Source organism: Myotis myotis, unplaced genomic scaffold (genome assembly GCF_014108235.1).
Source record: "Myotis myotis isolate mMyoMyo1 unplaced genomic scaffold, mMyoMyo1.p scaffold_m19_p_3, whole genome shotgun sequence".
NCBI lineage: Eukaryota > Metazoa > Chordata > Mammalia > Chiroptera > Vespertilionidae > Myotis > Myotis myotis.
Window position 1 is genome coordinate 165,926,432 of NW_023416335.1, and position 14,393 is coordinate 165,940,824.

The following is a 14,393-nucleotide window of genomic DNA, read 5'->3' on the forward strand; positions in this document are numbered from 1 at the left end:
AGGGGGCAGATGTTCCGACTGGTAGGTTAGCTTGCTGCTGGGGTCCTACCGGTCAGGACTGGAGCAAGACAGGCTGGACATGCCCTGGAGCCCTCCCACAGCCCCTCCCCGGCTGGCCAACCTCCTGCGTCCCTCCCCTGCCCCAATTGTGCACTGGTGGGGTCCCTTGACCTGGCCTGCGCCCTCTAGCAATCCAGGACCCCTCGGATGTTGGAGAGCCGGTTTCGGCCTGATCCCGCAGGCCAGGCCAAGGGACCGCAGTGGTGCATGAATTCATGCAACGAGCCTCTAGTTTTATTAGAAAATTAATGCCAATTGTTAATGCAGTGTGTGTTTATTGAAGGTGGACGGGGGGCAGACTTCCAGCAGTACTATTCTTTTGTCTGCTCTACTTGTATTTTTGCCATCCTAATTCCATCCTTTTCTGACTTTTTTTTAATCTGGTACCTTCTCCCTCCTTAGCAGATGATTCCAAGATTTGATGAGAATATAAAATTTTATAATTGTCTTTTCCCTCAAACACAGATATGGGGTTGATATTTGAAATTATATGCATGTTTTTTTATATTAGAAACTCAGTTTATATGAAGTTTTTCTATAGGCTGCATTTTTCCAGTTGGTAATTGTATTGTGTTTAATAGATATGAAGAGGCTGAAAAGGACTGCACACAAGCTATTTTATTAGATGGCTCGTATTCTAAAGCTTATGCCAGGAGAGGAACTGCAAGAACATTTTTGGGAAAGTTAAATGAGGCCAAACAAGGTATGACTATTTTTATAACAACTGCCACTCACTCATTCTGACGGGACTCCCAAGTTATAGAAGCAGAGATTTGCGTAGCCTTCCCAGGGTACAAGGATATAGAATTTAGAGAAAGATATACATATTTTCTTTCTCAGTTTAAAGCATGAATATGTATGCAGATTTGAAAGAATGCAGCTTTAATAGTAGACCTGATTATCTTTTGAGAGCATACAGTACATTCTGGCTAGTTGCCAATCAAAATTAGTAAAGATTTGAATTATAGCCCTAACCGGTTTGGCTCAGTGGATAGAGCGTTGGCCTGCAGACTGAAGAGTCCCAGGTTCGATTCCGGTCAAGGGCATATACCTTGGTTGCAGGCACATCCCCAGTAGGGGGTGTGCAGGAAGCAGCTGATTGATGTTTCTCTCTCATTGAGTTTCTAACTCTCTATCCCTCTTCCTTCCTCTCTGTAAAAAATCAATAAAATATATTTAAAAAAAAAGATTTGAATTATAGGTGAGAAGGAAAAAAGCAAGACAAAGGCAAGAATGAAAAGGAAGGGAATCAGCAGCTGGAGGTAGAGGATAATGTAGTCTGTAGTGATGCCCCATCCCCCCTTATTTTTTTATACTTGTTATTCTTTTATTTTTCCTTGATCTGTTTTTTAAGTATTTATTAGTCTTTTTGAAGAACCAACTTGTTTCTATTGTGTATGTTTTCAATTTTATTTATTTCTACTCTTTATTTCCTTCCTACAACTGTCTTGATTTAGTTTGCTATTTTTCTAAGTTTTTAACATCAATACCTAAATAATTGATTTCAGTCTTTTTTCCTGATCTATGCATTTAATTCTCTCAGTTTTTCTCTAAACCTGGCTTCAGCTGTAACCCATGCATTTTTTTCGTTATGGTAAAATACACATAACATAAAACTTACTATTCTAACCATTTTTAAGTCCATTGGCATTGAGTCCATTTACCTTGTGTAACCATCACCATTATTCATCTCCAGAACTTTTTCATCATTTCTGAAAACTCTACGCATTAAACAGTAACTCTCCATTCCCCTTTTTTCCCAGCTCCTCAGAACCACCATTCTACTTTCTATCCCTGAATATGACTTTTCTAGGTGTTTTATATAAGAATTATACAGTACTTTGTCCTTTTGTGTCTGGCTTATTTCTGTTAGTATAATGTCTTAAAGGTTCATTTATGTCGTAGCATGTATCACAACTCCTTTTTAAGGCTGAATAATATTAGATTCTATCTTACATTTAGTGAGTTACCTTGTCATTTGTTAGTAGTGTGGGCTTTGTTAAGTTAGGTGACCTGTAGGCCTCAATCGTATCATCTGTAAAGTGGGGTTGTAGTGAGGAATACATCAGAATTCATATAAAGCCGAAACCGGTTTGGCTCAGTGGATAGAGCGTCGGCCTGCGGACTGAAGGGTCCCAGGTTCGATTCCGGTCAAGGGCATGTACCTGGGTTGCGGGCACATCCCCAGTAGGGGGTGTGCAGGAGGCGGCTGATCGATGTTTCTCTCTCATCGATGTTTCTAACTATCTTTCTCCCTTCCTCTCTGTAAAAAATCAATAAAATAAAAAAATAAAATAAATAAAATAAATTTAAAAAAAAAGAATTCATATAAAGACTAGCACTCAGTAAATGTTAGTCCTTGTTGCTCACGTGTTTCCTAGCATCCTGAGTAAAACTTCCTGAGATAAACATGGTGTTACTAAACCAAGTAAACATATCATGTCTTGAACTTTATAAAGTATTTCCACTAATTTATTATATTTCTTAAAAATTCACTTTAGATTTTGAAACTGTTTTGCTTCTGGAACCTGGAAATAAGCAAGCAATAACTGAACTTTCCAAAATTAAAAAGGTAATATATTATTTTCACCAATATATACTTTTATTTTCTGCAACTTAAACACATTCATTTGTTGCATAATTAACTTGAGAATATTTTTATAGTCATGATCACAAATCTGTTTTCAAGGAATTAATTGAGAAAGGACACTGGGATGATGTCTTTCTCGATTCTACTCAAAGGCAGAACGTGATAAAACCCACTGATAATCCCCCTCATCCTGGACCAGCTGTAAGTGAAACACTGTCTTTCTTTTTCTTTCTTGGTATGTAAGTATCTGTGTGGTGTGAATAAGAGTAGGAAACAAACTGTTGAATTAAAATCTCTTAAAGACCAGTGATGTAGATCAGGTAAGCAAGGGCCTGGGGTTCCCTGATTGGTAGTAAATGAAAGTTTTTCCTGATCTCTTAGTCTCTGCTAAAATATTTATTTTCATTTTTCTGTTTTCTCACATCAAAACTTCACCTTTCTTTTTGGTCCTTAGCCTTTTCTTTCTCCCTTTCTGTTTATTCTTCTCTCTCTCTCTTTTTTTTTTTGAAATAGCCATTATACAGAGCTAAATAAAATGTCATGTCTCTAACTTTTAATTTTTAAAAAGTAATGAATTGAACCTTTCATATCTTTTCATAAATCTTTCTATAGTGGTATCTTTTGAGTTTTACTTCTGTTCATACTGTCATTCCCCCATCCCTGGTCTACTCTTAATAGAGACTATCTATTTGGAAATTTGTTAATTACAATCAATGCTTACACATCTAATGTCAATGAAAGTATTTGTTTTTAAACGATAGTGTATTGATATAATTCAATAATTATTGCCTGTCAAATTATAGTCTATTTTTTAAACACTAATACATGTCCATTCTTGATTAATATCTTGATCGTTATCTATTGCTGATGATAGTTCTGAGCAAAGCAAAGGCCTTAGCTTAACGTGATTAACTTTTAAAATAGAACTGCTAACAGGATTCTTTTAACAAATTTGCTAACAGCTTTTTTATTTATGTGCATTTATCCAATAACAATTTTTCCCATTAGGTCTTAGCTTAGCAATGTTAATAGAATGTCTGGTTTTAACGTTGAATTTAGTGTATATGTCAAAAGTGTTTATATTTATAACTTTTTTATTTAAAATTTAACTATACAATTGAATTGAACACTTACAGTATACTGAAAGTTTTTTTGTTAAAAATAAGAGTACAATATGTAAACTTTAGAAGAAATTGAAAATGTTTGATACTTGTAATGATTGAAATAGTGAATGCAACTTATTTTATTAAAAACCATTATTATGGTCAAGTACTTACCAAGTTTGTGATTATTATTTGGCAAACTTAATCCTGAGCTGGCTTTATCCAGCTTCTTATATAGAAAATGTATTCAGGTTTTATTTATTACTAGAGGCCCAGTGCACAAAACTTGTGCACTGGGGGTGTGTGTGTGGGGGGGGGTCCCTTAGCCCGGCCTGCACCCTCTCGCAGTCTGGGAGCCCTTGGGGGATGTCCGACTGACAGCTTAGGCCCACCTCCCGGACATCCTTAGCACTGCTGCAGAGGCGGGAGAGGCTCCTGCCACTGCCGCTGTGCTTGCCAGCCGTGAGCCTGGCTCAGGGCTTCTGGCTGAGCAGCGCTCCCCCTGTGGGAGCACACTGACCACCAGGGAGCAGCTCCTGCATTGAACGTCTGCTTCCTGGTGGTCAGTGTGTGTTATAGCAACCAGTTGTTCTGCTGTTCCGCTGTTCAGTCGATTTGCATACTAGCCTTTTATTATATAGGATTATTAGTAAAATGTATTTTTATTGATTTCAGAGAGGAAAGGAGAGGGAGAGAAGATAGAAACATCAATGATAAGAGATAATCATTGATTGGCTGCCTCTTCCATGCCCGTTTCTGGGAATTGAGCCTACAACCCGGGCATGTGCCCTAACTGGGAATCGAACTGTGACCTCCTGGCTCATAAATCTTTCTATAGTGGTTGATGGTCAACCACTGAGCTACACCAACCAGATGTATTCAGGTTTTAATGTTGGTCTGTTTCATACAGAATGCTGGTTATTGCCTAGCCTTGTTTTTCTTGCTTTCAGTTAGCCCACAAAACTGTTGTCAGTTTGGTAATATTTTTTCTTGGCTTTCTTGCCTCTAAAATAAAGTCCAAACTCCTTGACATGGCATACAAGTCTCTTTATAAGCAATTTTTAATGAGCCTTTCAAGCTTTGTCTCCCATCACTTATCCTCTTGCACCAGTGCCATTGGACTTATCACCTTTTCACTGACCATACATACCATGGTTAATCTTCTGCATTGCCATTCTTGTGTACTTTCTCTAAGAAGTCTCTGCTAATGCCAATGTTTTTCTACCTTCCTCTGTGTTCTCTTATAGATTTGTATACTATTGCTTGTAATTATTTATATATACATCTTCTTTACTCCATTTAGACCTACATTTGGTAGGTGCTATGCATCTTTTTATTTGTGTTCTCAGAGTGTGACTCCTAAGTCTGTCTAGCCATCAAATTGAATTTTTTTTTATAACTGGGATATTGGCTGTAAGAACACAGCAACCTTTTAATTTCTAATTCTAAAATAGAAAAACTTTATGTGTTGATTTAAGGAATTGATTTTAATTGTTTTAGAAACCACTCAAGAAGGTGATTATTGAAGAAACTGGTAATTTGATACAGACTATTGACATGCCAGAGAGCACTACTGCTGCTGCTCCCAAAAGTAATCCTATTAATGTAGCAGATGTAACAGCAACCACAGGCACTGCAAGTAAGAAGAATTCAAGCCAAGATGACCTTTTGCCCATGAGTGATATTCCAAAAGCAAAAGTATTGAAAATAGAAGAAATCAGTGAGACTTCAGCCCTCCAGTAAGTAGAACTGTTGATATTTGATAATCTCTAGAATGGTAAAGCCAGACCCAGGATTTAATTCCACTAGAAAATTGATATTACCAATGAGCGTTTTGGTTTATACTCATCACTGTAATTTTTTTAACTACCCAACTTTATGTTCTAGTTTTTCTTTTTTATTTGTTCTGACTCATCAGAGACGTTTTGCATAAGGAATGATCACTGTTCCTTTACCATAGTGGGGAATTTAGAGATAATAAGAAACTGTCTTTAACAAGTTGGTTGTGTTCATTTTTCCCCTCAAACTTCAGTATATTGTTTCCCTTCTTAATTCAGCAAAAAATTTAATTTTTTAAGAGGAAGCTTCTAAAAAATGTAGAATTTAGACATTTACATTATTCTAGCGATTCATATTTAAGATTATTTATGGCTTGTTTTAAATTTTGTTTGGAAAAAAAAATTTTAATGTATTTTTATTGAATTCAGAGAGGAAAGGAGAGAGAGAGAGAGAGAAACATCAGTGATGAGAGAGAATCATTGATCAGCTGCCTCCTGCATGCCTCCTACTGGGGATCAAACCGCAACCCGGGCATGTGCCCTTGACTGGAATTAAACCTGGGATCCTTCAGTCCACAAGCTGACACTCTATCCACTGAGCCAAACCAGCCGGGACTTGTTTGGAATTTTTAAAAATAGTGATGTGTTTCCTTGATCTATATATATATAAAAGCCTAATATGCTAAGTGTCTGACCATGCAACCAATCACTATGATGCACACTGACCACCAGGGGGCAGACACTCCGAATGGTAGATTAGCTTGCAGCTGGGGTCCAGCTTATGGGGACTGGGTGAGATGGGTCAGACACACCCTGGAGCCCTCCCGCAGCCCCTCCCCAGCCCCGATCTTGCACCAGTAGGGTCTCTCAGTCTGGCCTGCTCCCTCTCGCAATCCGGGACCACTCAGCGGATGTCAGAGAGCCGGTTTTGGTCTGATCCCCGCAGGCCTCTAGTGAGAATATAAAAGATATAGACTAGGTTTGTTTTGGGGTCTTGAAATTTTATTCATATATTATTGTATTGTACTCAACAATTCTATTGAAATTTTTTTTTTAACTTTGAATTTTAGTAGTAATTCTATTTAAAGTGATCGCATGGATTGTGAGAAAACACTAAATAGGTAGTTTTGTTTGTTTGTTTTTTAAGGAGAAAGCATTTTTTCCTTCTCAGAATATCTTTCTTGAAACTTATAATTCAGATTTCTGAAAGGCTGAGTTGTAAGTATATATGATGTTGTAATGCGGTATATAGAAATGGTGTGCTCAAAAAGTGGCCAGGCTAATAGCCCAGCAAAGAGAATAGTCATTGTGTAGCATGTGAAAATTTGCAGAGGCGTGTCTTGCAAAAAAATATACATATGTTATCAGCTGAAAGAGTTTAGTATTTTTAGAATGTAAATAGATAATATAATATTAGTTAAATCAGAAATTTTAAAATCTCTATTGATGCTTTCTTATAATAAGCTTTGACTCACAGACAAACGGGGGGTGAGGGCATGAGTGGGGGGGATAGGGGGTAATGTGGGGATAAGGACACATATGTAATAACTTAATCAATAAAAAAAATAAGCTTTGACTAATTTTGGTTCTTTTCAATTGTTTGACTGATGTCTCTGCAATATTTCAGTTCTCAAGTTAATATGAAACAGGATGTATGTCAGTCTTCCCGTGAAAAGATTTCTATAGAGGGAGACAAATTGCCTGCTCAGTTTATCACAACTGTTCTTCCTCCAGTTCCTGCAAACTCATTCCAGCTTGAATCTGATTTTAGACAATTGAAAAGTTCTCCAGATATGTTATATCAGTATTTGACGGTAAGAAAGAAGAAGCTAGTAGTTCTGTTGTAAACAAAAGGTCAAAGACTGTCTTTGTCACTCACTGTATAATAGTGTTATATTTGCTCTTTGTATTGTATAACATGATTGTAGAAAATGCTCTTATTATCCCTTACCTGACACATGTATCACCCTGGCCAGACCATTTTATTTTATTTATTTTATTTTTTCAATTTTTAATTCATTTCAGAAAGGAAGGGAGAGGGAAAGAGAGATTGAAACATCAGCAATGAGAGAGAATCATTGATTGGCTGCCTCCTGCCCACTGGGGATTGAGCCTGCAACCTGGGTATGTGCCCTTGACCAGAATCGAACCTGGGACCCTTCAGTCCGCAGGCCAACGCTCTATCCACTGAGCCAAACCAGCTAGGGCTGGCCAGACCATTTTAAATATTTGCAATCAGGGAACCTTTGGAAATAGGTTCTGTTTTGAATTCTCTTCTCTAAAAATAACTTAATCTGATTTCATATATCATAACTTGAACTTCTTCATCCTTCAAGATGGGGAAAGAAGCTAAAATACATTAGATGCCTTCTTTGTGTCAAGTAATACTTGCAATATTTAGATAGTCATTCTCCTGAAAATGAGATTTCATTGGCTCCAAGAAAAAGAATCAGCCATGGCCGGTTTGGCTCAGTGGATAGAGTGTTGGCCTGCGGACTGAGTGGTCCCGGGTTTGATTCCGGTGAAGGGCACGTACCTTGGTTGCCAGCACATCCCCAGGTGGTGTGTGTGCAGGAGGCAGCTGATTGATGTTTCTCTCTCATTGATGTTTCTAACTCTCTATCCCTCTCCCTTCCTCTCTGTAAAAAAATCAATAAAATATATTTAAAAAGAAAAAGAATCAAATCATAAGAAATTTACCAAATAATGGATTAACATACTTTTTCTCCAGTGTAATCCTATATAATAAAAGCATGATATGCTTAGTGTTCGACCATTCAACCAGTCGCTATGACATGCACTGACCACCAGGGGGCAGATGCTCCAACCATTAAGTTAGCTTGCTGCTGGGGTCCAACCAATTGGGACTGGGTGAGACCGGCTGGACACGCCTTGGAGCCATCCTGTGGTCCCTCCCCAGCCGATTGTGCACCAGTGGGGTCCCTCAGCCTGGCCTGTGCCCTCTCGCAATTCAAGACCCCTCGGGGGATGTCAGAGAGCTGGTTTTGGCCCGATCCCTGTAGGCCAGGCCGAGGGACCCCACCGGTGCATGAATCTGTGCACCGGGCCTCTAGTTATAGTAATAATTCCTTATAATTATGCAATATATAGTTACTTCCAAATACATTATCTCATGTAATTTTATTTTTTAACTCTCTATTGTTTTTGCTCTTTGAGAGCTCTAAGTTTCCTGTCTCTCTCATGGTGGTGTACATCTATCTGTTGATGAGGTTTTTCTCTGATTTGTACAGAGTAATTATCTTACTGTTCCTCTAACCTTCTTCTATCTTTAATTACATTTCATTGTGACAACCCCCCATCCCCATTATTATTCATTATGTATTAATGCGTAGTAGTTATTCTTTATTCACCTAAGCAATTATTATATAAGTAATTTATATGTGAATGTTGTCATAATTTAATTTTCTAACTATTTTTTTTCCAAGAAAATTGAACCATCCTTGTATCCTAAGTTGTTTCAGAAGAATCTAGATCCAGATGTATTCAACCAAATCATTAAAATTCTGCATGACTTTTACATTGAGTAAGTTGAATTTTTTTAGTTATACTTTCATACTGTAGTGCTATGCTATTTCTAGGGGTTTGGGAAATTCACTTGTTTTGATATTATTACTACCTTCTATATGGCAATACCAGCACTCTAGTAAATTTTACTATGGCAGAAGTTGTGAAGATGATAAGTGCAAGAAGTAACAAGGGAAATGATTAAGTTTTGTTTTTTTAAAGAGAAAAGTAGGGCATGGAAGTGTTACAGTAGATTAATAACATCTGTGCTATTCCTCACATTTGAGAATATTATTTCTTCAATTGACTTGATAAATGTCTTCACCTGGGCACTTAAAATAAAGACAGTATTCTTTATTTTAACTGCCCAGGGAAAAAGATAAATGAAGACCTTATTTACATATAATTAGAAATATTGTGTTAGTAAAGAATTAAATGAGCTACTTTTAATGGATCATTTGGTTTTTATTTTGTTTATTTCAGGAAAGAAAAGCCATCACTCATCTTGGAAATTTTACAAAGGCTTTCTGAATTAAGAAGGTTTGATATGGCAGTGATGTTCATGTCAGAACCTGAGAAAAAAAGTGAGATTTGTGAACAAAGCTTTTCCATATCTCTTTATTCTTATATTCCTCTTTTATTTTTCAAACAAATGATAGCAAATATTTGTTGAATGTTTACTATGTCCAAGGTACATGCAATTAAATTTAAATAAAACATAATTAAATTAAATTAAGTAAAATTAAAATTTTTAATCCTGGCAATAACATTATGAGGTATTGGTATGATTATTATTCCACTTTTACAAAGGAGGAAACTGAGGCAGAGGGAGGTAAGGAATGCCATTAAGGTCATGTAGCTAGGAAGTCGGGCCCAGGACTTAAACTTAGGCAGTCCTGCTCTAGAGTCTGAGCTGTTCTGCTTGAAAATGCAGTAATAACAATGGTTGAGCTCCTGCCATCATGCAGCATGTAAAGGTTCCCTGCCACAGGGGGCATGTAACTGGGTGTGGCTGTACCGAAATCTAACCCATTCTTTGACAGCTAATTTTCTTGAGTTTGTTTCATTTAAGCTGAATTCTCACAGAAGGGCAGGATTCAGTTAGATGAAGTGGGTAGGGAAGAGTTTTAGACTGAAGGGATGATGTTTTCAGAGACTCTGAGGCAGGAAAGGCAGTGTGGCTGGATTGTCGAGTTAGGGGTAAAGAGTGGCAAGTGATGAGCCTGAATTAGATCCCTTCCTTCTATATCTCAGTCTTTGGAAGATAGTGTTACTTTGGGGGACCCTAATTTAAGTAAGATCAAATGCTGAAAATCTTCAAATTACCTAGAGGTTTTGCTCTATACTGTATAGTTTTAGGAAAAAGAGAAAAAAATCATTAGAATACCAGAGTACCACTGTTTTTAGTTTTAAAGATAGGGAAACCTTGTACCGTTTTCAAACCTCTTAGGCTAAATGTACTTTGGGCTCCTTTTCTTCTTTATGTATCTAGCAGTGACATTGAATAAGACTCAATCAGTAAGAAAAAATACCCTTTATGTTGTACTTAGGGAAGTGAATATATAACTTAGAGAAATTTTAAAGTAGAATTTAAATCAAAAGAAATTTCTGTTTCATCTTCAGTTAATCAAAAACAATTCCTGAAATTTCCCGAGAAGTATTGCTCTTACTTATTACTATTCTAACCTCATCTTCTAACACTGTTTTCACTCTGCCCACTACACCGCTGGGTGTTTTTTTTTTAATATACCAAACTACCAGACGTAATTTAGCCTCTGGGGCTTTGCATTTGGCTGTTCCCGCAGCCTAGAATATCTCCCCACCTGCTTCCTCACTTTATTTAAGTTTCCGTCTAACATTCAGAGATGCCTTTCCTCACCGGCCTAGTTAAAATAACTGCCTGCTTCCCCTCCTTCGTCACCCTCTGTATTCTTGCCCTGCTTTACTTTTCTTCATAATACATAACTAGCTGGCAGTATTCCATGTATATGTTTATTATTTCTCTCCCTAATAGAATTAAAGCTCCATGAGAGCAGGAACTTTCTCTACTATTTTCTAGGCCTCAGGCATAGAACAGTGCTTAGTACACAATAACTTCTTAGTAGAAGCATGTTGAATGAATGAATTTCTTGCCACTATAATGTGATAAGTTAAAGTGTACTCAAAGAATGTGAGTTGGCTCTTCAGACTGGCCTTCCATCCTGGTTGGGTCTCCACTGTCCACTAAGTTAAACATGGGAAGCACTTATAATGGTTCCTGGCATGTAACTAAACTTTCAATAAATATTAGCTGCTCTTATCTTCTATTATTGCCATTATTATTAACAATTGTTAGCTAGTTTTAATGTTGAGAAATAGATGAACTATAACAGTATTTTTCCAAAGTGTAGAGTGTGGACCATTCAGTGGTGTGAAAGATAAAGAATTTTACATAGTTTATAGGAAGATCTTTGAACACTTAATAGTTATATATCTTATTTTATGATATACTAGAGGCCCAGTGCACAAATTCGTGCACAGGTGGGGTCCTTTGGTCTGGCCAGCGATCCAGGCCTATCAGAAGGCCAGCCGGCCCCCCAAACGGAGCCAATCAGGGGGGAAGGGGCCTGGGAGGTTGGCTGTGGGAGTGCACTGACCACCAGGGGGCAGCTCCTGCATTGAACGTCTGCCCCCTGGTGGTCAGTGCGCTTCATAGCGACTGGCCAACCGGTCGTTTGGTCACTTAGGCTTTTATATATATAGATTATAAAATGTATAACTAGCCCATCAACATGATTTTGTAGATGTTATTGCTAATTTTCAGTTAGAGATATAACATTTTCTTCTAAAATAAAGTTATTTATAATATTTGAAAAACAGTTAATTATAATATTAAGTAAAATAGTTAAATAGAGTAAAAATTTTAGGAAGCTTAGAATGAGTTAAGTTTACTCTGTAAAGTTAATGTCATTGAGGGTGTAGAGGAAATTTTTTACTGCTAAAGCAAAATATTTTGGTAAACATTGGATTGCTATATAATTTTCTATTCTCAGATTGGTTTTTAAATATCTGAATTAGAATTTAGAAATAACCTTTATATTATAACTTTCAAATGTAAAATGTTTTATTTGACAGATCAGATTATTCCCTTTAATTTTTGTTTTACTAAACTTTTATAAAAATGGAGATTAAAATGGGACACTTTTTTTCTTTTCTTTTTCAGTTGCACATATATTATTCAGTCACATAGAGAACTCAGGGTTGAAGGATAATTCTGTTGAAGAACTCAAGAAAAGATATGGTGGTTGATTTCCATTTTTACTAAAATTATTGTCTTTGAATTTCACATGTAAATTTTTTTCTACTAAAATAAAGTTTTGTTTTGCGTTGAAGAAAATGAAATTATACAGGACTTTGGATATAAGTTAATTAACTATAAAGTGAATTGTGATTTAGTGAGAAATGTATTCTTTATAAGTGATCTATTTATAAGTCTTTTCTGAAAATAAAAATATAAATAATGAGGTATATTTGTAAAGATCAGTATTTTGTAAGTCATTTAAATGTTATAGATATAGATATATTCTCCAGTGCCCTGTAAGTGTAACATTATTTCTACATGGCAAGCTGCTTCATTAGCATATGAGTAAAGTTATATTTGTATAGAGAGAGTTAAGTAGGTAACTGGATTGTTTCTTTATAAGACTTTTTAATATCATTGTGCCAGTTCATTAACAAAATTACTTAGCTGCAGGATAAGTATTTTTAGTATTTATGTTGAAAAGAGACTTTTAACTAGACTTTATATCGGCTCATTGAGGAGTCACAGCATCCTTAGATTTAATGCTTCAGATTTTTTCTTCATGACATCCACATCATATATATACTAAAGGCACATAATCTAAAGCAAAGTGTAGAAAATTTAAAAACTGGGAATATTTAAGTAGGAATTAGCATACAGCTTATGTGTGTATGTGTTGTGTATGAGTGTGTATCTATCTATAAAGCCTTTAAAAGCAGGGTTAGTATTCCACTCATCCTTGTTTTGTACAGTACCTGGCACAGTCCTTTGCACCTGGTTAGGTGCTCAATTAATATTTGTACAATCTAATTTAATTTAACAGCAAGAATCAATTTTAGTAAATTTAAAAGTAGCAACCTAGCAAATTTTGGGCATCCTGTAACTGTTGTTAAAATCAACTTTATTTTAGAGAGTATCAAATTGTTAAAAAACATACTAGGTCGCCTTGCTGGTTTGGCTCAGTGGATAGAGCATTGGCTTGTGGACCAAAGCGTCCTGGGTTAGATTCCAGTCAAGGGCATATATCTGGTCAGAGCACGTGCAGGAGGCAACCAATCAATGTGTTTCTCTCACATCGATGTTTCTCTCTGTCTTTCCTTCTCTCTTCCACTCTCCCTAAAAATCAATGGAAAAATACTCTCCGGTGAGGATTAACACCAACAATGAATACTAGGTCACCATCCTATAGCTGTTATCAGCATCAAATTTAAAACTGTATTTTACACTGTTGATAATTTTTGTTGCATCATACATTGTTATACTTACAATTGCATGAGTAATCATAATCTATTTACAAAGATTATTGTCCAGATATAAATTATTGAGATGATCATAGTTTGTATAGTCACGGTACCCTTAGGTTAGAATTTATTAATGTTATGCATTGCAAATTGTATTGTCTTTTTATGGTATATAACAAACAATAAAATTTAGCCTTTTATGTATAGCTTACACATGTGTATTGAATTTTGAATGACTTGAATTTTTTCTCAAGCCGTTAGTAAGAAGTTGATTTAGATGAATAGAAAAGTATTATAAAGGCAAAAAAATTATTTCTCATTAGAGACTCAGTGCATGAAACTTGTGCACTCGGGGTGGTCCCTCAGCCCGGCCTCTGCCCTCTCGCTGTCTGGGACCCCTCGGGGGATGTCCACCTGCTGGCTTACAGCCTAAGCTGGCACTCAGACATCCCTCTCGCAGTCTGGGACTCTCACAGTCCGGGACCCTTTGCTCCTTACTGCCTGCCTGCAGCAGAGGTGGGAGAGGCTCCCACCACCGCCGCTGCACTCGCCAGCCATGAGCCTGGCTTCTGGTTGAGTGGCGCTCCCCCTGTGGGAGCACACTGACCACCATGGGGCAGCTCCTGCATTGAGCGTCTACCCCCTGGTGGTCAGTGCATGTCATAGAGACCGGTTGTTCCACCATTTGGTCGATTTGCATATTAGCCTTTTATTATACAGGACTAGAGGCCTGGTGCACGAATTTGTGCATGGGTGGGGCCCCTCGGCCTGGCTGGTGACCGGGGTGATTGTGGCCATCTCACCCAGTCCCAATAG

At 37.1% G+C, this 14,393-nt stretch overlaps 1 protein-coding gene across 4 annotated transcripts in view; it reads left to right on the forward strand.

Moving 5' to 3' along the window:
- The window catches only part of RPAP3 (RNA polymerase II associated protein 3), a 37,750-nt gene extending 23,962 nt beyond the window's left edge, over positions 1–13,788 (forward strand). For all 4 annotated transcript variants that reach the window (XM_036299347.1, XM_036299348.1, XM_036299349.1 and 1 more), the window contains exons 10-17: positions 642–763; positions 2,562–2,632; positions 2,750–2,851; positions 5,254–5,492; positions 7,159–7,345; positions 8,978–9,075; positions 9,540–9,640; positions 12,259–13,788. In XM_036299347.1, the coding sequence (XP_036155240.1) occupies positions 642–763; positions 2,562–2,632; positions 2,750–2,851; positions 5,254–5,492; positions 7,159–7,345; positions 8,978–9,075; positions 9,540–9,640; positions 12,259–12,344 (1,006 nt within the window). In that variant the 3' untranslated portion in view covers positions 12,345–13,788. The remainder of the gene's footprint in view (positions 1–641; positions 764–2,561; positions 2,633–2,749; positions 2,852–5,253; positions 5,493–7,158; positions 7,346–8,977; positions 9,076–9,539; positions 9,641–12,258) is intronic.
- The last annotated feature ends 605 nt before the right edge of the window (positions 13,789–14,393 follow it).